This window comes from Miniopterus schreibersii (assembly GCF_964146895.1).
Source record: "Miniopterus schreibersii genome assembly, chromosome: 3".
In the NCBI taxonomy this organism is placed as follows: domain Eukaryota; kingdom Metazoa; phylum Chordata; class Mammalia; order Chiroptera; family Miniopteridae; genus Miniopterus; species Miniopterus schreibersii.
The window spans coordinates 9,502,492-9,521,862 of record NC_138103.1 but is presented as its reverse complement, the minus strand read 5'-3'; the positions used below and the strand labels follow the sequence as shown (position 1 = coordinate 9,521,862).

General features: G+C 57.3%; 2 protein-coding genes across 2 annotated transcripts in view; one reads left to right on the top strand and one right to left on the bottom strand.

Annotated features, from left to right (window-relative positions):
- Positions 1-1,411: 1,411 nt before the first annotated feature.
- On the top strand, positions 1,412-9,329 carry LOC308554480 (mesothelin-like protein; the record flags this gene model as incomplete). Its single annotated transcript, XM_081131713.1, has 16 exons — positions 1,412-1,427; positions 2,298-2,418; positions 3,423-3,543; positions 4,587-4,672; positions 4,825-4,951; positions 5,025-5,215; positions 5,574-5,664; positions 5,894-6,041; positions 6,403-6,596; positions 6,674-6,829; positions 6,935-7,062; positions 7,906-8,042; positions 8,118-8,212; positions 8,451-8,715; positions 9,147-9,265; positions 9,300-9,329. 16 exons carry the CDS (start codon positions 1,412-1,414, stop codon positions 9,327-9,329), a joined length of 2,025 nt encoding a protein of 674 aa, XP_080987839.1.
- Positions 9,330-9,963: 634 nt separating this feature from the next.
- Positions 9,964-19,371, bottom strand: part of MSLN (mesothelin) — a 35,320-nt gene continuing 25,912 nt past the window's right edge. The window contains exons 2-11 of the mRNA XM_081131155.1: positions 13,206-13,293; positions 12,577-12,620; positions 12,373-12,472; positions 11,920-12,098; positions 11,666-11,821; positions 11,393-11,535; positions 11,187-11,314; positions 10,724-10,818; positions 10,258-10,444; positions 9,964-10,178 (exon numbers count right to left, since the gene is read on the bottom strand). Coding sequence (XP_080987281.1) covers positions 10,090-10,178; positions 10,258-10,444; positions 10,724-10,818; positions 11,187-11,314; positions 11,393-11,535; positions 11,666-11,821; positions 11,920-12,098; positions 12,373-12,472; positions 12,577-12,620; positions 13,206-13,290 — 1,206 coding nt within the window. The 5' untranslated portion in view covers positions 13,291-13,293 and the 3' untranslated portion in view covers positions 9,964-10,089. The remainder of the gene's footprint in view (positions 10,179-10,257; positions 10,445-10,723; positions 10,819-11,186; positions 11,315-11,392; positions 11,536-11,665; positions 11,822-11,919; positions 12,099-12,372; positions 12,473-12,576; positions 12,621-13,205; positions 13,294-19,371) is intronic.

Genomic DNA, 19,371 nt, shown 5'->3' with positions numbered 1-19,371 from the left:
AAAGATGTGTGTGCTCCCAGGCACACAAGTACAGGCACCTGTGTGCACATGCAGACACCAACGCACAATGAAGGCAGAGGTGCATATGTGAACACAGGCACAACCCTTGAGGCACGACCCCTCAGTGGCAAGGGGTTACGCTGCGTAGCCGCCAACCATGCACTCAACACCTCACTCTCTTGAGGCTGAGGAGCAGGTGCTGCTGTGCTGGGGCCCCGGGGACTAACGTAGCAGCGCCACCTGGCACAGCTGCAGCCTCTCCCCTACACATCAGCCTGGTGAGCGTCACTGCAGAAGTAGGTCGCTGCACAGGCTGGGTGAGGCATGGAGGTGAGCAGGGACCCTGGCGCTCCAACCCTGCATGACCCCTGTGCCCCGGGCCTCAGCTGCAAGGACTGACATGCTTAGTGAGCTGGGACCGCTGATGTCTGCAGTGTCTGGCACCTGGTTACAACTCTCTGCATCCAACAGCCGCCACCTGGTCCCAGAGCACCACCGTCTACCACAGAAGATCTTTGTGCTCAGGTGAGGGCCAGGGGTCAGGGTGGAGGCCATAACCAGCTGAACCCACAGGACCAGGCTTCTAGTCTGGTATCTGCAGCCCTGGGTAGGTAGCTGAGTCCCTCTGAGCCTCCGTTTGCCCCCTGCATGGGATAGTAACCTCCCTGTCTTGCTCCTGGTCCATGTGGAATCCGGAGGCCCACAGGCATTCCAGGCTGTGAGACTGTGCAAGGCTGTGCCCAGGAGTGGGCAGTGTGGGCCAGACTCCCAAATGCCCCTCACCTCCCAGGACCTGCATCCCCAAGCCTCATAGCTTTGGTCTCCACCATAGCCCGGGCTGTGCTGGGAGGGGTGGGAGCTGCACTGTGGGTTGTGTCTGTGGCCAGGCCTTAGGCCCACAAAAGGGTAGAGCTGCCTGGACAGCCCAGATGTGGGGGTGATGCCAGGGCAGGTTGGGAAGCCACCAGGTCTATCCCCCAGCTACCTGTGGGGACTCTGGGACTGCTGCCCCCTCCCCTGTAACTGTCAAGAGATCTGTTCATTGGGGACACTACAGCCCAAGCCACAGCTTGTGGGTCCCCTGAGCCCCAACTTGCGATAAGGCCTGGTTCCCCCTAGAGCAGCTCCCTTTTGTTCCAAAGATGCTTGTGGGGTTACGCCTTTCCCGGAAGACAGAGAGACGCAGCTGTAGCCGGGCTCAGGTGGCCTGCCCAGCAAAACGCCCATCCTGCATGACCGTGGATGTGACCCTGTACAAAGGCCCTCCTCCTCTGTGCCCCTCGGCCAAGGCTGGTTGGGGGAGATCGTGGGGGGCCTCATCACTTCCTTTCTCCTCTCCAGCTTGTCCTAGACCTGCTGCTCGTGACCCCAGCGTCTTCCTGCCAGAAGGATCCATGCACGTTGCATAGCCATGGGCCCCCGAGCAGGTATGATGACTCCCCTCATGGAAGGGGCTCCCTGGGCTGCATGATGGCAGATGTGGAGAATGTTCCCACTGTCCATCATGTCCTCCCAAGCCTGAGGTCAAGGGTCCTGCCCCAGGAGGTCCCCCACGACAGGCTGGGGTTCAGGAAAGAGAAAGAGAAAGGCAGGCAGGGCACTGGGCCTGAGGGTCCTGGAGGGGACAAGGCAGGGACAAGGAGAGATCATGGCGAAAAGGGGCTCAGGAGGAGGCGGGGTCAACCCCAGTCCCTCTGCTTGAGGCTCTTGGGTCTCGGGCCATGAGGACAGAGCCAGGAAGATAGAAAGTACAGGTACACATTGGTACACACTGTCCACATGCGTACATATCATCACACATTTGTGGACATTGGTGGACATGTCTAGGTCATCACGTATGTATGCAGATAATTCCAGAGACACAAAAAGGCACGTGCCACCAGCTAAACATAGGTACACATCACCACACACATGTACACTGCCATGCCACCAGGTACATACTGTATTGGGCACGCACGGCACCACAGGCATGTATACGCCACCACACACATGTGTGCATCACATGTGCATACCATTAGGAACACACACATGCAGTGTCGGACACATATACAGTCAGACACACTGTCACACACAGGTTCACCTGGTCAGACACACATACCACGCTGAGGCCTAGGCTGCTACACACAGGTGACCAGGGCCACATGGCTTCCAAGGTCTCCATGTTGGGGTAGTCACAGACCCCCCGGGACACAGGATCCCTGGGCAGACCCGTTCCGGATGCTCCCACACGTGCTCCCCTCAGGCAGGGCTCAGCCTCCCAAGGGGCCAGTGGCTGCTTACGGCCTATTCTGTTCCAGGTGCCCTGGTGAGCCCAGGTCTCATCCTCTTCGTGTGGCTCACTACCCACTGCTCTCATCCCCAGGCCGAAGGCTTCTCCCAGGAAGGGCTAGATGCCAGCAGGGCCTACCTGTGGGCCAGGTGAGTGCCAGCCCCTCCTGTAGGCTCTGAGTCCACAAACCATGTTTCCTGCAGCTGACTCCCTGGCGGGCCTCGGAGGGGGTGGGTGAAAAGGAGGGGCTACCTCCAGGGTCTGCACACGATGGCCCAGGCACGGCTGTGGCAGGGCCACTGACTCCTGGCTCTGAACTGGGGCCAGGCCCTGCCTGCCCAGGTCACTCACCCACCTCGCCCTGAGATGGCCCAGAGTTCAGCTTCCTGCATCAGAGTCATGTCCACATGGCTGACAGCAGGTGCCCAGGCTATCACAGGCGCTGGGCCTAGGGTCCCTCCTGAGCCCCCCTACTGCTCGCACTGCTCCCCTTGGCCTAGCAGGCAATCACTGCTCATCCTGCATCTTCATCCTTCCTTCCTTCTACCCCGAGGCTTTGCCACCTCTCGGGCCCCAAACAGACCCTGCATCGTTTCCATGCACTGTCTGCGCTTAAGCTCAGCTGTCCCCTCCTTCCCTGGGGAGTTGGAGATCACTGATCAGCCATCAATTGATCAATCAGTTGACTGACCAGGCAAGGCTGGAGGCGCAAGTTGGACCAGCTGGACCCAGGTTAAAGCCCCAAGAGACCTCTCCTCGTGCACAAATTTTAGACTCACATCCTGAGGAAGGCTAGGTGGGGAGATGGAACTGGCTGCGGTGGCCCAGCAGGTGCCCAAGCTACATCTCCTCCAAACCGTCGGCCATCTCTGGGACCAGCCTTGGGAGGAAGCAAAGACCCAGCATCTGTGCAGGGGCCACCCCTGCTCATAGCTCAGAACCTGAACTGGGTGCTTACAGGAGGCGGACAGAGGGAGGGGGTGAAGCAGGAATCTTGCCTGTGTCAAGGCCCTGCCTGCCACACTTCATTCCTTCTGTGTTGGGAGTCTGACCTCCATCCTGCATGCTGTAGTCTGAGCTGCAGTCTGCTGCCATCTGGACTGCCCCTCCGGCCCCCACCTCCACTCCTCACCTCCTGCCTCCTTCTGCTCAGTGCCAACACCTCCCTCCTGCAAGGCTTCTGGTGCCAGCCAGCCAGCCAGCTGTCTCGGGACCAGCTTTCAGCTCTGATCAGGAGGATGGCATCGCAGCAGGTGCTCCTCAAAGCCTGGCAGGTAAGGAGCCCCAGTTGGCATGAGTGGGCTGGGGTGTCAAGGGCAAGAACAGGTTCCTAGAAGAAGGGCCCTGGAGATGGGTAGGAAGGGAGAGTGTCCCTCACAGAGGACACAGGCCAACAAGGACCAGCACCATTTGGCCAGGATACACAGGGCCGTGCTGGAGACGCTGCACATGATTGTCTCTAAGCCAACCTGCCAATTTCACAGCCACCTGAGAGGCATCTCTTAGGCCAACTCCGAGGTGACAGAAGCCTGCCCACCCCCTTGGGTTGTTCTCCAGTATGGCCCACTTTAGTGGATCATTTCCAGGACTCCTTAGCCAGTTGCTTCCTGTTTGGGGTTGGGTGAGGACTTGTTCACCTGGCCTGAGCTGGCCCCTTCCTGCCTCCTCTGGAGGTCCTCAGGCCCCTGGGGTAGATCTTCCAGCCTGCTGGCCTTTCTCCCACCTGGGCCATGAGAGGAGCTGGCTGAGGGCAGGTCATGCTTAGGTCAGCCATGAGTCAGCCTGACCTAAGCATGACCTGCTCTGAGTTGGGAGGGAGAGAGGGAGGGAAGGAGGGAGGGAGACATCTATAGTTCTGTATCATTATAAAGTTAGTATAAATCTAGTAATAAAAGGAAGAAACACACACAAAAATAAAAGAAGAAAAAAAAACTAGCAATAAATTTGTAACGACCCCAAAGTAGGCCAAGCTGGACAAGCAGTCTGGGCAAGGGTGGCATTGGGATGAGCCTCCATGGTGCGATGGGACTGGGGGATAGGCAGAGGCCTGAGTGCCGGGCCGGGGTGGGGGTGGGGGGACAGTAATGTTCAGGCTGGGTTTGGCCCATCCTGAGGCCATTCTGATGTGGAGGGTGAGGCAGACAGAGAAAGACATCAAGTCCAGGTGACACAGAGCAGGCAGGTGGGAGGAGGGAACTGGGTAGATATGGGGGCAGGTGTAGGGGACTTGGGCCCAAAGGCCCCACTGAGGGGGAGGGTGACATGGCAGAGGGGAAGGGGCTGAGTGAGGGAATGATGCACCATTCACCCTGCCCAGCTCAGCTGCCTGGCCAACCTGGCTGCCCTGCATGGCCTCCAGAGTGACTTTTCACTCCATCCACCTGACCTATTGCTCTTCTACAAGTGAGTGTCCCCCCTCACCCCCCTCAAACGTCCAGCAGACTAAGCATGCCTCCTCTGGGTCCTGGGGACCCCAGCTCCCCAGGAGCACCTGGGCCACCTCAGAGGACCCCTGGCTGGCCCCGCCCTTCCAACAGCCCGCCACCTGCTTGCAGCCTGAGGCAGGTAAGGGAAGCCAACTGCCGGGCCTTCACCCGCCGTGCCGCCCAGGGGGACACTGAGCTGCTGGCCAACCTGCCTGACCAGAGGGCCGCCCTGCAGCACTCAGCCTTGGCTTGCCTGGTAGGCCCTGGGGCGGGACAGGAAGGGTGGGAGGGCCATGGGGCCAGGCTTTCGCTGACCCGCTGTCCTGCAGGGAGTGCCCCACACACGTCTCAGTGCCTCAGATTTGCTGCTCCTTGGGGTCCTGTTGTGCGACATGGATGCATCCAGCATCGTGGCCTCGGACCCACATGTGCTGCAGAACCTGCAGCACTGCCCCCCGCTGACCCCTGCCCAGCAGACTGCTCTCAATACACTACTGGCCAGTGGGAGGACCATGCTTGGGTGGGTGGGGGCCCCATCCCCTTGGCCGAGCCCTCCCCTCCTGGAGATGAGACAGGAGGCAGCCTGGGGTTTGGGCTGAATTCCATAGCCCTGCTGACCTCCCAGTTCTGACGTAGCTCACAGCCCTACTCTGACCTTACAACCTTTGGGGCACACAGGTTTGGGGGTGCTGCCAACACCCACTGGGCCCCTCAATCCCCCTGCCCTGAAGCCTGGGTGGGAGAGTCTCTTCTGGGTAGGCAAGGCACCCCCAGCAGGGCAGGCCCTGGGAACTGTGCACTCAGGGACAGGCAGGCAGCCTCCAGGGGCTGGGGTGCTGCTCTGGGCCCAGGCACAGCACCCCCTTCCCACACACCAGGCCCCCTATCTCCTGGAACCTGGAGGGGTTGCAGGCTCTGGGACCACTGGCCACCTACATCAGCTCCAGCCTGTGGATGCAGGTGCAGGAGGTAGGATAGTGCCCTGGGGCAGGGTAGCAGGAATTGAACTGGCCCTAGACACAGGGAGGGATGTCCAGCCCACCCTCCACCAGCCTGTTCAGGCCTGAGAGTTGACCATTCAGCCACCGCAATGCCTGAGTGGTGTCCCCAGTTACTCCCTTCACAGGGTTTCTATCTGTGGGGTGGGAGAAGGAACCAGGTGGCCCCAGGGTGGAGAGTCTTCAGCACCCCCTGCCAGGCCGTGGGCCTGGACTTCTTTGGCAGCATGGTGGCCGCATGCCGGACAGGGCAGCTCAGCCAGCGTGACACCAGGCGCTTTGTCACCAGCTTCCTTGAGGCCAAGGCCAAGACCAAGTCAATGTTCTCACGACCCAAGCGGGGCACAGGTCAGTGTGGCCACTGTGGCCTGGGGACACTGCTCTGGACTCCCAATACCTGGGTGGGGGCTCCCAATACATGGTGGCACCTGCCACTGTACCTCCTAAGCTAGGCCCAGGGATCTGTGTCCAGTATGAGCAGGTCAGAGGCAGTGAGGCTGGACTTCTGGGCCAGGGCTGGGCTGGGAGTCAAGGCCAAGGTCAGGCTTGACTCAGTCTACTCTGAGTCAAGTTCTTGGCTAGGGGTCAAGCTTGGGGAGAGAGTCAAGGGTGGGTGAGGGTTAGGGGTGAGGTGGAGCCCAAAGCCAGCAGCAGTGGGGGCTCAGGCCATAACTGAGCAACCCAGTCGTCAACCCCACCCCACTCCCAGCCACAGGGCAACCCTGCGTCCAAGGCAACATCACGGTGGCTACACTGCAGGATGACCTTTTCCTGGTGCACTACGACTGCTCACAGCTCGAATCTTGCCTGGGCAGCCGAGTGCTCAGGGCCAACCTGGACCCCCTGCTGCAGCACCCGCTACCTGCTGAGTGCCAGCGTGTCATCAAGGCCAAGTTGGCTCGAGTGCGAGGAACTCTGGGTGGAGGCAGGTGGGTGGTGGGCACTGGGGGTGGGGCCTGATCCTCTCTTGCCTGCCTCAGATCTACCCGAGTGGCGTCCCAGAAGAGCAGCTTCGGCTCATCACCTCACTGGTCTACCTCTACTCTCCCATGGAGATCAGCCAGTGGAACATCACGTCTAGTGACACAGTCGTGGCCCTGCTGGCCTCAGATGTGGCCCTGGAGAACCAGACGGAGGTGAGGGCAGTAGGGGTGGGCAGGGTGGTGAGAATGGGGGGTGGGGGAGCCCACCGACCCTGCCACCAACAATCCCAGCCCCACCAACCCCTGCCCTGCCCCCAGCCCATCCTGCAGAATTTCCTGGACCACAAAGGCAACATCACCAGCACCCTGCTTGTGGCCATTGAGGGGTCCCGACTCTGCTGGATGAGCCCCCAGCAGATCCAGGCCATCAGGCCCTTGGAGTTCCGGTGAGCCTGACCAGTGACACCTCCACCGCATTGCCTCACCAGGGAGAGTTCAAGGGGGAGACAGGCTCAGGAGGGGTCTGGGCCAGGCCACCACAGGTGTTAGTTTCTGACAGCTGCCAAAACAAAGTTATCTTGGTTCATTCTCACCTGAAGATATTTTTTCCATTAATTTTCAGAGAGAGTGGAAGGGAGGGAGAGAGGGCGAGGGAGGGAGGAAGAGAAGGAACATCGATGTGAAAGACACAACCATCGGTTGCCTAGCACACAACCCACAACCCAGTATGTTCCCTTGACCAGAATTGAACCAGTGACCCTTCGGTGCACCGGCCAACGCTCAAACTGAATTTGAAGAGAACAGAGATGTATTCTCTCATAGTCCAGAGGCCAGAAGTCTGGAATTAAGGTGTCAGCAGGGCCAGGCTCCCCCTGAAACCTATAGCAAAGGTTTCTTCCTGCCTCTTCCAACTTCTAGTGTTGCTGGCAATCCTTGGCCTTCCTTGACTTACGGACTCATCACCCCATCACTGCCTCCATCATCACGTGGCTGTCTCCCGCCCATGCCTGTGTTTAAATTTCCTTCTTTTATGATACCAGTCGTTAGATTTCAGGGCCCACTCTAATTCAGTAGGACCTCATCTTGCTTTGATTACACCTATAATTAGGAAAAACCCTATTTCCAAATAAGGTCCCATTCTGAGGTTTTGGGTGGACATCAATTCTGGGGAAACACTATCAGCCAACTACAGAGGGCAAGAGGGCAGCTGTGGTTTAGGGAGAGAGGGCCAGGCCCAGCCAACAGGACAAGGGGCCCCCAGCCTGCGCATCAGCCTCCCCGCTCCCCAGGCTGGCCGGGGCCCTGGATATCGCCGCCTGCCCTCAGAACCAGAAGGACGTGCTCTACTACAAGGCCCGAGAGGCCTTTGGCAGCGGCAGCGCCAGGACCACGGCTGCCTACTACCACTTCATATGGCCCTACCTGGGTGAGACCCTGCCTTGTGGACAGACACCCTTCCTCCAGAAGCCCCCTCCCCCTCTCACCACCTCCCTGCCCTCAGGAGGTGCCCCCATAGAGGAGCTGCAGCACCTGATCCAGGCGAACATCTCCATGGACATCCACACCTTCGCCAGTCTGAACCCTCGAGTGCTACAGGTGGGCCCTGGCTGTTGCCCTGGGGGGAGTGGGGCAGGCTGCCCAAGCCAGGGGAGCCCTGGGCCACAGGTCCCCAAAGTGGGCCCAAGGTCACTTCTCCAGGCTGGTTCTGCCACATCTCACCCCTGTGCTCACTCCTCGGGTAAGCACTGCCCTGCCGGGTCTGCCCTTGGCCCCAAAACTGGGCCCCTTCATGACTCTCTGTCTTCCCCCCATGGCCCCCTCACTTCCCTTGAAGAGCCTAAGTGTCGACAATGTGACAACGCTGCTGGGCCAGAACATCGGGGACCTGCAGAAGGCACGCAGCCACCCAACCATCAGCTCCTGGCTCCGCAGCCTGAACAGGTCGGCCCTGAGCCAGCTGGGCCTGGACAAGGACCCTGCCAGCCCCATCGGCCCCACTGGCCCAGTCCACTCGACCACTGGGACTCACAACAACACCCCCTGGACATCCCATCTAGCTACCACATTGGGCGGGCCTGGGAATGACGCCCCCACCTCAGGTACAGCCCCACACCCAGCCCTCCCCCTTGGCAGGCCTGCCCCTGCCTCTGCTTGGCCTTGTCTGCCCAGGGCCTCTATGAACCCCAGACTGCTACTTGTGCCCAATCTCATACTCCATTGGCCAACAATTTTTCCATTTGCCTCTCGGGTGACATTTGGGTGACACTGGCTTCACCCTGTGTCATCTACTGAGTTATCAAAGGACACAATCACCTCCTCCAAAACCCACTGATCTGCATAAAGTAGGAGCCAAACCCCAGGGAGGGGGAAACTTTGAGAATCTTTGTTGGGGCCCAGAAGAGTGGCCACACATGGCCTTCCCCACCCACAGGGATGGTGTGAGCCTAGAGCCCAGAGGGAGGGGCTGTCCAATGCTGGGTGTGGCTCACAGCCAGAACTGATGGGTGTTCCCTCCGTGTTCCACCTACAGGCAGCCCACCAGTCTACCTAGGGTACCTGCCACTTGCTGTGGCCCTGCCCTCCAGCCTCCTGTGGCTGCTGTATCACGCCACCCTGGGGCCCCATTGGGGCTGCTCACAAGGCACCTGCGTAATGGCCTCTGACAACAGTGCTGTGCTGGCAGGTGGAGCTGGATGCCGAGGCCAAGGCATAAGCCCCAGGCACAGAAAACCTGGCCATTCTAGGAGCCTGCAGGGCAGATCCTGCCCACACCCAGCTCCCAGGACCTGGAGCTGCACCGAGGGCCTGGGCACAGCTGTGACTATTGGGTCACCAACTCCTGCCAGCTGAGGGGGACATGCCCCCCCTCTGGTCTTCTTCAGGACAAAAAGCTGGGCCTGGGGAGGGGGTCCTCCTTGGCACTTACTCCGCTGACTTTATTAAAGGACTAGGTGACCTTCCTGCATGTGGCCCTTTGCTCTGGTCTGGGCAGGGGCACAAAGACCCCCTTAGCCGGGAGCAGGACTCTCACCCCCGATCGCCAAGGGCCCCCTGGGTTTGTTGGCCTTGCCTCAGGAACAGCATCAGGAAAGCCCCTCCACTTCCCCACCCTCTACCACCACTTGGAGTCCTTGGCCTGCCCCACCCCTTTCCAAGTACCAATAGAAAAGGCTGCAACTCAGGGAGTCATGTCCGCAGGGTTACAGCCCTCAAGCATTAACCCCTTAGAACACCACAGCCATCAAAGCCCAGGACACCAGAGCTGTCAACCCCCACTCCACCCCTCAGAACACCATAGCCATCAGGGCCTCCCACCCTGTCCCCAAAGCACCACAAGTCACCTCTTTGGTGGGAGGACGGGTGCTCTTTTATTGAGCCACAGTCCCCTGGAATGGGGCAAGGACCATCCAGGCATGCTCCCACCAGTGGGAGTCTCCACAGCAGGGCCCAGTTCAGCATCCAGAGTAGTGTTCTCAGCTCAGGATGAAAGCCAGGAGCAGAGTTGGGATCACAGTGAATGCAGATCCAGGTCCAAGGAGGTGGGAGCCCCCCAAGAGGGCCTCTATACGGAGAGGGAGTAACTCAGACCCCCCACATCATTCAGCCTCAGCCCCACCAGCCAGCCACCCACCCCAGCCCACCTCGAATGTTGAGGTCTAGGACCAGATAGCCATTGGGGATGCCACCATGGAGCCCCAGGCCCAGTCTGTCCAGGTCATCCTGCCGCTGCCTGAAGATCCAGTCCCGCACAGGGCTGTTCCCCTCCTCCGCCTTCAGGCCCTCCAGGTTTGGACCCAGAAGTTTTTGCACCTCGGCAATGGTCAGCGGCTGCCAGAGTCCCCAGGCGGCTGTCAGGGTCTCCCTGCCTCTGTCCAGAGGCTGCTAGACTCTGCTGTATCCAAGCCACCCCATGCTTCCCCAGCCCACAGACCCTGCGTCAGCACCTCTGGGCCTTGGAGCTGGCTCAATAGTTGCCCTTCCCAAGACCCCACCCTCTCAGTACCCCCACCCTCAATGGCCCTACCCACCCAAAGACAAGCTCTTCTCTGAGGCCCCTCCTTTCCCATGGGCCCACCCTCCAATCGCCCCACCCTTCTGGTGGCATACCAGCAAGGCCTCTTTCCTCAGCTTCTTGAATGTGGCCATGTCCATGCTTATGTTCTGCTGAATGAGAACCCGCAAGTCCTCTGTGGAGGCCCCACCTGTGCCCAGAGAGAGGAGTCCTCAGCATGAGACTTTTCACAACACTCCCCCTACTCTCACCCTCTGACCACAAGCTGTGAGAAGCCCACTTCCTTTACTGGGATTCCCTTTTCCTGAGGAATTCCTGGGCCCTAGTTTGCCTGGTGACCACCTGACTCTCCCAGTCAGGAGAGAGGCTGGAGGTGGTCAAATGCTTGAGCAAGGGTCAGAACTCACAGGACCTCAGCTGATATATACACTTGGAGGGATGGAGGGCACCCTGACCCCTGGTCACACCACCAGGGGGAAGCCCAGGGAGACCAGAAGCTGGCAGCACTGAGGGGACCTCAGGCATCCCAACCCCCACCCCCATGTCCTCCTGGCTCACCCAGGAAGGGCTTGATCCTTGCAAAATATGCGGAACCGCTCATGTTCCGGAAAGCGATGTGGGCCTTGTGATAGAGAACGTCCATCTGCAGTGGACCGCACCCATCCAGGTCCTGAGGCCTGACTGCCCTGGGGAGGCAGGGTGGGGCCAGGAAGTGAGCTGGGAGCACAGCACACGCACCACACCAGCTGACCCCTGGGACTCACCAAACAACATCTTGTTGCACCAAGCTCAGCTGCTCAGGACTGAGGGAGCAGATGTAGGTAGGGTGAAAGCTGGCCAGCATGTCCAGGGTGACCTTGTCCAGCTGGCCTCCTCCCACCAGATAGCGGGCAATCAGGGCAGCCACCTATGGGAGGAGCCTGGTGAGGTGCCTTGGGAAGAGACATATCCCCTAGGCCTGCACAACCTCACCCCCTGTGGTTCCCCCAGGCCTGCACAACCTCACCCCCTGTGCTCCCCTCGCAATAAATGGTCACCTGAGCATCCATTTTTCCCCCTTTGCTGATTTGAAGCAGAGATTTCACAGTCTCCAGGGATGTCACATTCCACTTATGGATGTCCTCGGGGGTGACCTCAAGGAAGAAGTAACTCAGGTGCTGAATCAGGGACTCAGGGTACCCCTGTGGGTAGAACTGCCAGGGAAATTGACTATGAGGGCCACAGCCACTCCCCAGGTGGCTGGGAAAGGCTTTGGCACCGCAAGCAGGTGGGAAACCAAGTCACAAACTACCTGGTCCAATTTCCGCTTTAAAATGTTTAGCTGCTGGTAGGTGAAGGGAACTGCATTCATTTGGTCCATATGCTCAGCCAGCAGGGCCCCGTGCACACAGGCCTCCAGCTCCCACTCCGAGTAGAAGACAAGGCTTTCATCCACCACGTGGACCTCTCTCCCCGGGGGACAGGCCTTCTCTACAGGGGCAAGTAGGGGGTCAGGGGACTGGGCTTTTTCAGTCAACTTCCTCTTCCTCCCATACCCACGCCGAGACCCCGGGTAACACATGTCCCTCTCCAGGCCTCAGTTTAATCACTGGCAAAATGGGATGGTTCTGTCCACTCTCCAAAACTGTCACAATTGAATGAGCTGAGCAGCCAGAAAGGGCCACAGCACCAGCAGGTGAGCCCACAGTGCCAGACCCCACCCTCAGGTCTTATGACACCCGATGGGGCTGGGCCCTGTGCTCACTCTCTGTGCCCCGCAGAGCCCTCGGGAGAATGACAATCGGCTCAGGCCACTGCCTGGACAGGTCCCGGGAAGTGCGTTGCAGCCATGGGGTCACAACACCCTAAGGACAGAACAGGATTCTAGCTGGGCCATACATGGCCCAGCATCCAAGGACACCCACCTAGGGCCAGAAAACCCTCCCTTGTCTCCCCAGAGGGTCCTTACCTGTCCTGTGTCTGCAGTCTGGGCTCTGGAAAGTAGCACCCACTCTGCAGGGCAGGGACACAAGTTTCGCAGGGAAGGCCGGGGGCTTCTGGGTGTGCCTGCTGCAGGCCCAACCCTGGGGAGGAAGGAGGCAAAGCCAGCCCTTCCCTGACCCCAGCCCCAAACACACTCCACAGGTGTGGAAACAGAAGGTTAGGCTCCTATGCCCCATGATGTCACAGCCCACCACACCCCACCACAGGTGTCCTGCACCCCACCAGGGAGCCCAGGCTCCCATATCCCCTTCCTGGGACCCACTGCCCAGGGCAGACAGGCACCTATCCCCACAAGACCCTCCTCATCACATCACTGCCCTGGCTCTGCCTCCGGCCCTATGGGGCACGGCAGGAAGAGACAAGGCTCATAGCCTGTGGGACTCAGGAACCTGCTAAGACTCAGGACTGCCTGAACTCAGGGACTTGAGGCACCTGCCGAGGACAGGGGCCACTGTCCGGAGACTCAGAGACTCGGGCGGGGGTTGGGGGTGCGACAGGTAGAGCCCTTCCTAAGGTCCGGCCCCTAAGAATGCCCGGCTGCCCGCAGGGCTCTAGCGCTCCAGCCCTTTGCAGCAGCCCAGCCCCATCACTCACGGAGGCTGAGAAGCAGGAGCAGGAGGCTGCCGTGGGTGGGGGCCTCGAAGAACCTCAGCGTGGGTCGAGCACTCTGCAAGGCCATGGTCTGTGGAGGACAGCCACTCTGATGTTCCCACTGCTCTCCCACCCATGAACCTGCCCACAGCCAGTGAAGGGGTCTGGGAGCCCCTGGGGCTCCAGGTCAAACCTTCTCAGGCCCCCAGAGCAGTGTCTGTGCTGCCTCCAGCCCCGCTCTAGGGACCAAGCACCCCGCCCAGCCCGCCCCCTCTGGGAAACTGGCCCCTCCTGCCAGGGGGTGTGGGTCTGAGTCAGTCCTGCCCTCAGCTGTAAGAGAGCTGGGGACAGGCAGACAGCGGGCCCTATCCTCTCTCCCTGCAGGGCCGGGCAGGCGGAAGAAGGCAGGGCTGCCTCTGGCTCAGGCTGGCCTCAGTTTCCCCATTCGCACCAGAGGGACTAAGCAGTTCAGGACTGGGGGCCCTGCTGAGTACCCCCTCAACCTGGGGCATGGCCATCCACCCCCTCCACACCCTGCCACACCCACAGCCACAGGTGCTGTGCTTTGTGCAAACCCAGGGCCCTGACATGTGGACAAGGCTGGTTTCTCTCTGAAGTCCCTCTCAAAACAGAGGCCTGGGTGGGTGCCAAAGGGCGATGCCGCCTCCCACCTTCCAGCCCCTTGGGTGGGGCAGTGAGTGGGTAGGCAGCCCTGTGGGGGATGGGAGATCCCCTTGCACTTTCTAGAGTGGGGAGGTGGGTGAGGAGGGTTGTCCCAAGGTAGGGTGGAGCCTGAAGGAGACCAAGTGACCTTCTATATTCACCCCTCCCAGGGAGGACCAGAGCTGGAGGCTTCCTGTGGCCATCCCCTCCCCCAAACCTTAGCCCAGGCCTGTGTCAGCCCCACCCCTGGCTCAGAAACGGGGGAGCACATTCATGCTTCAGCAACCCCTTCAGCTATGCAAAGAGCCAACCTGCAGGGAGTGTCCTGGGGAGTGGCAAGGCCCCAGAGAATCCCTCTCCCTTCCCCGAGCAAGCCCCAAAGGAGGTGGGAGAAAACTAGACCCCAGACCAGAAAATGGGCAGTGGGTGGGACCAGACAAGAGCTGTACCTCCCCCTGCTTCTCCCCTCAGAACCCACCCAGCCCCATGTAACCAGGGGTCCCCAGCACCCCAGGTGGGGTCCCCTGGGAGCTACTGCCAGCCACCAAGGCCCTGGAATCAGCATCCTTCCTTCTCCACCCAAGGTCAGATTGGGGCCAGAGACACTGCAGCTGTCTTAAGGCTGCATCTTCCAAATTGGCCAGAATGCCACAAGCAGGAGTCATGGTGTTTCAGCCAGTCCAGAGCATGGGTATCTTTGTGTGACATGGAAACATTCCCAGACAGTTTAGTGGGTCCCACTGGGGGCAGGACAGGGTAGAACGGAGCATGGTCCCATCTCTGACCTGAGTCCCCTAAGACCAGCATCCACCTGGTCACCTGCTACTCATGAGCCACCTACACACTCGCTTAGTTCCTACTACATGCTGAGCCCTGCTCGGACACTGGCACAGGCTGGAGCAGGAAAGATTCAGGCCCTGTCCAGGACCCTGGGTGAGGGGCCTGGTCACAAAGAGGGCTGGCCCTGCCCTTGCCTTCCTGCCCCTGCCCCTGCCCCTGCTACCAGAGCAACAGCCATCTGAGGGCTAAGTGGACCACAGGCTCTTCAGAGTAGAGTGTGAGGCGGAGGTGACTGTGATAGAGGAATGGCCATCCTGAGAGTCATGAGCTCACAGCCTCTAGCAGGTGCTTGGCTGCAGGACACTGGCAGAAGCTCTCTCCCGCCCCACCTGTCCCACCCACCTGCAGAATCTCCCACCTCAGCCAAACCTCAGTCCCCAAGATCTGGCCCATAAGTGATGGAATACGAAGTCAGACCACATTCCCTGCCACCACTGGTCAGGCCTGTCTGGAGAGGGTGGGTAGGGGAGCAGATTATGGGCTTAGGACAGGTCTCAGATATAGAGATGCTGTGCAGCCAGCCCAGGGTCACACGGCATATCAGGAGCAGCTGGCACTATGACAGAGCTGACCCCCAGGGCACCACCCTCTAAGTGGAGCATAAGCGGTGGTGTGGGGTCCTCGCTGCTCCCCAAGTGCAGTGAGGACTGGGGAGGAGGCATCCAAGGTGGCAGAGGCAGTGGCTGCCCCACCTCCCCCCGGCCTGCTGGTTTGGGACTGGTCAGGGCCCCCTCCTGGTGGGTCCCAGTACCAGCCTCAACCTAATCCCTGCTCCCACTCAGAGCTGCTTGGCTGGAAGTTCCAGGAGGTGCTAATGAAGGTTTCCCGGCCTTCACCTCCCCAGGCATGCCCACGCACATTACCCAAACCCTGACCGAGCTGCTATCCACCCCCGGCCCCCATGGGTGAGGCTGTGGCCAGCCCCTCCTGAACCTGAATACTGGGAGACCCCTGGAAAAAACCCTGGTGCCCCCAGGCCCCTCCCCAGGGTCCGGGTAGGCCCTGCCCTGGTGACTCTGATGTTCCCACGGTGATGGACCAAACCTGAGCCTCCTCTGCTGTGGTCTCTTCAACTGGTAAGTGGGTGGTCAAGAGGCCAGCAGTCTCTTGGGTCAGTCAGGGTAGAATGAGGCATTACCGGTGCAGCTGAGAGCTACACTGCTCATGCTTTAGGAATGTGTGGGTGGGGACCCTGCAGAGGGGCCGCCTAGGGAGGAGGGGTGCCAGGTGGAGAGCTTCTCAGCCCTTCCCTTGGTGGGCGTGGGTGGAAACTCCAGGCTGTCTGTCTTGTAACAGGCATGTGTCAGGAGCCAAGGCCTTGCCTCATGGGCTCTTACTCTCCTATTGCTCAGGTGGAGAAACTGAGGCCCAGTGAATGGCCAAAACCACACAGCACAGCCAGGGTGTGATCTCCCAGTGGAACCCTGGCAGGGTCTCCACAGGCCACCCCACCAAGTCATTCTAGGTGGTGGCCTCTCTGCCACGATGTGACTCCCAGAGTATCAGTCACCGTGTGGCTTCTTTGAGTGAGTTCTGAGCTCATGGTAGTATTGAGTGGACATCACCATGGGGTGGAGTGGTCGGGTGGGGGACTGCAGTCCAGGGGTTGGGGGAGACCAATACAGCCCGGCTCGCTCCAGTGAGCACACAGTACTGCCCTCCACAGCGGTGGAGCCAGTGAGAGCCCACCCGCCTGGACTAGCTGTCTCCCAGACTCGAGGAGTAGGGCGCCTTCCTGATGCTGTGGCCGCTGGCCACTGGATGGGGACAAGGTGCACCTCTGTGCTGGCTGGACTCCAGAGCCTGCTCACAGATTCCAGACTTTAGAGCACAGCCTTCGTGTTGTGACCTTGACGCCGAAGCCGGCCCTTCACTTCCCCTCCAGCCCCTCCGATGGTTTTGGGAACAGGAATTCCCTGTGTGGAATTTCTCTGAGCTACAGACCTGCAGAGTTTCTGTTTGCTGAACTGAGTACATATAGCTGCCCCATCAATCGCCTTCTCCATGGGCTGGGTTTTCTACATATGCGGCTAAACCAAATGCTAATTAAACAGGCATGCCTCATTTTATTTTGCTTCACAGACGCTGCATTTTGGGGGGTGAGGGGTTACAAATTGAAGGCAAGAACCTTCACCAGCAAAAAGATTATGACTCCCTTTAGAACTGAACCTGCAGTATCTCCAAGGTGTGCACAAAATTCAGCAAGGCTGCCCAATACAAGAATCAGCTTATGGAAGTCAATAGAGGAGTAAGTGCCTTAAAGTCCTGTCCACAGAAAACAACTGAAAAGTTCCGGACAAAATGTGAAAAACCAGTTCCCCAAGGGCCCTGGGGAATGAACGAAAGTCAGATCTGAGGGGAACTGATATTTGCGGAAAGAAGCCAGCATGCAGTGGTCCTCCGTGTGCGGCGTGGCTTTGCCCTGAAGACAGCCAGAGGTGTGGCCACGGTGGTGTGAGTGCTCGGACTCGACCCGAGCCCCTTGCTGAGCCCTGAATCGTGTGTGTGCAGGCAGATCGGAAACAGCTTCGCCAAAGATGAAAAACGGGCCAAGACGAACCTCTGCGCACCTTGGGAGTAGCAGAAGTCACAGTTACAGTCTAACCAAGTTCATGACCCACTAAGACAAAAGCAGGAATAGTCTTTGCAGGAATACAACAATTCAGTGTCTATACAGCATAACAGTCACAGTGTTCACAAGAAAATCCAAAAATACTCAGCATAGGAAAAGCCAGGAGATCGTGATCCATCTTCAAAGGAAAATGACTGGGGTCAATGCCAAGACCAGTCAGCCAGTTAGAATTACCAGACAAGGATTTTAAAGAAGCTATTGCAAGTACACCTATTGCAACTACACCCAATGAGGTCACGGAAAATAGGCTTTTTGTGAACGGAGAGGTGGGAAAAAGGAAAATATTTCTTAAAAGAACCAAATGGGAAATTTTTGGAATCAAAAATTCAAGACCTGGAATTTTGAAAATTCACTGGATTGGCTTAATAACAGGATTAATCTCTTCCAATTGATGGTTAGGTGGGAGCTTCTCAAATGCACAGTTAAATGGGTTTTAAAATGTGGGGATTTCCTTTGTGCTGCATTGAGAACAATAGTTCGAGTTCAAAAGATACAGCCTCTGCAGACGTGCAAGGGAAGGAAGAGTTCACTTCTTGTTTGAACTCTGACAGCACGGGAAGTGCATAAAGCGGGTTATGTAACAGTGGGAATTGTGACCCACCCCACCGCTCATTTGACATTGTTTCTGTAAATGCTGACTATTTTCTGGTTCCAGGAACGAGTTAAGCTGTTTGACATCACAGAGAGATTTTCTTACAGATTCTGGGAAACTGAAGGACGTGTTCAGCCCGGATCCCAGACGGACAGGACCTATCTGAAGAGAGACCGTTCTGGGCTAATGTTTGCAAGGCCAATGAAAGAAGGCGGGCCCTGGGAACTCACTGACTTTAGAATTTTTCCCACCACTAACCCTATAAAGAGTTTGTTTAAAATGAAATGGCACAGCGGTCCTTTCAGGGTGCCATACCTGCCGCTCTTCTAGATTCCCGACGATCTGATTAACAAATGCTCATAAAAGATTCACCCTTGTCTCAGCTTATTGCCTTAGTGGTGACGGGCAATAACAGACCCATTTTGTGACCGGTATCATTATTTGTGATTCACAGAGCATTGGTTGTTAATATGACGGTAATATGTTACATATTTTGCATGTAAGTGCTGTTTTCCCTTATAATTTTAGGTTGACTTCATTAAGAAACATTATCAAGTCTGAAGCAAATGTGAAATTCCAAAGATATTCAGTTTTCAGTAATTCAGGTTAAAGGAGGGTCTTCTCTATGAACATACTGACAAACATTGAATTGTACACTTAAATGGATGAGTTGTTTAGTGTGTATATATCTCAGTAAAGCTGTTTTAAAGACTAGACCAAGTCCTAGGGTGGCTCAGTTAGTTGGAACGTTGTCCCGAACACCAAAAGGTTTGGGGTTTGATTCCAGTCAAAGCACATACCTAGGTTTTGAGTTTGATCCCGTGTCAGGGCACGTATGGGAGGTGATCGATCAATGTTTCTCTCTCACATCGATGTTTCTCTCTCTCCCCCCACTTCCTCTCTCTCTAAAGTCAATAAAAACATTCCTGGGGTGATGATTTAAAAATAATTAAAATAAAATAAAATAATAAAATAAAATAATAAAATAATAAAATAAAATAAAATAAAATATAAAAAACAGGCCAAAGATTTGAACAGACATTTCACAAAAGAAGATGTGTGGATAACCAATCAGCACATGAAAATATGCCCAACATCATCATCACTCGTTAGGGGAATGCAAATCAAATCCATGGTGAAATACCACTACATACCCACTGAATGACTAAATTTAAAAGGGCTGACAATGACAAGTGTTGACACCAATGTGGAACAACTAGAGCTCTCAAACACAGCTGGTGGGGGTACAAATTGATATAATCACTTTTATTTGGCATTTTCTTCTTATTTTCTTTATTTTTTAAGTATAGTTTACATTCAATATTATTTTGTATTAGTTCAGGTGTACAGCATAGTGGCTAGACAAACACTTTACAAAGCGCCCCCCCCCCAATATTTCAAGTAACCACCTGGCACCATACATAGTTATTACAATATTATTG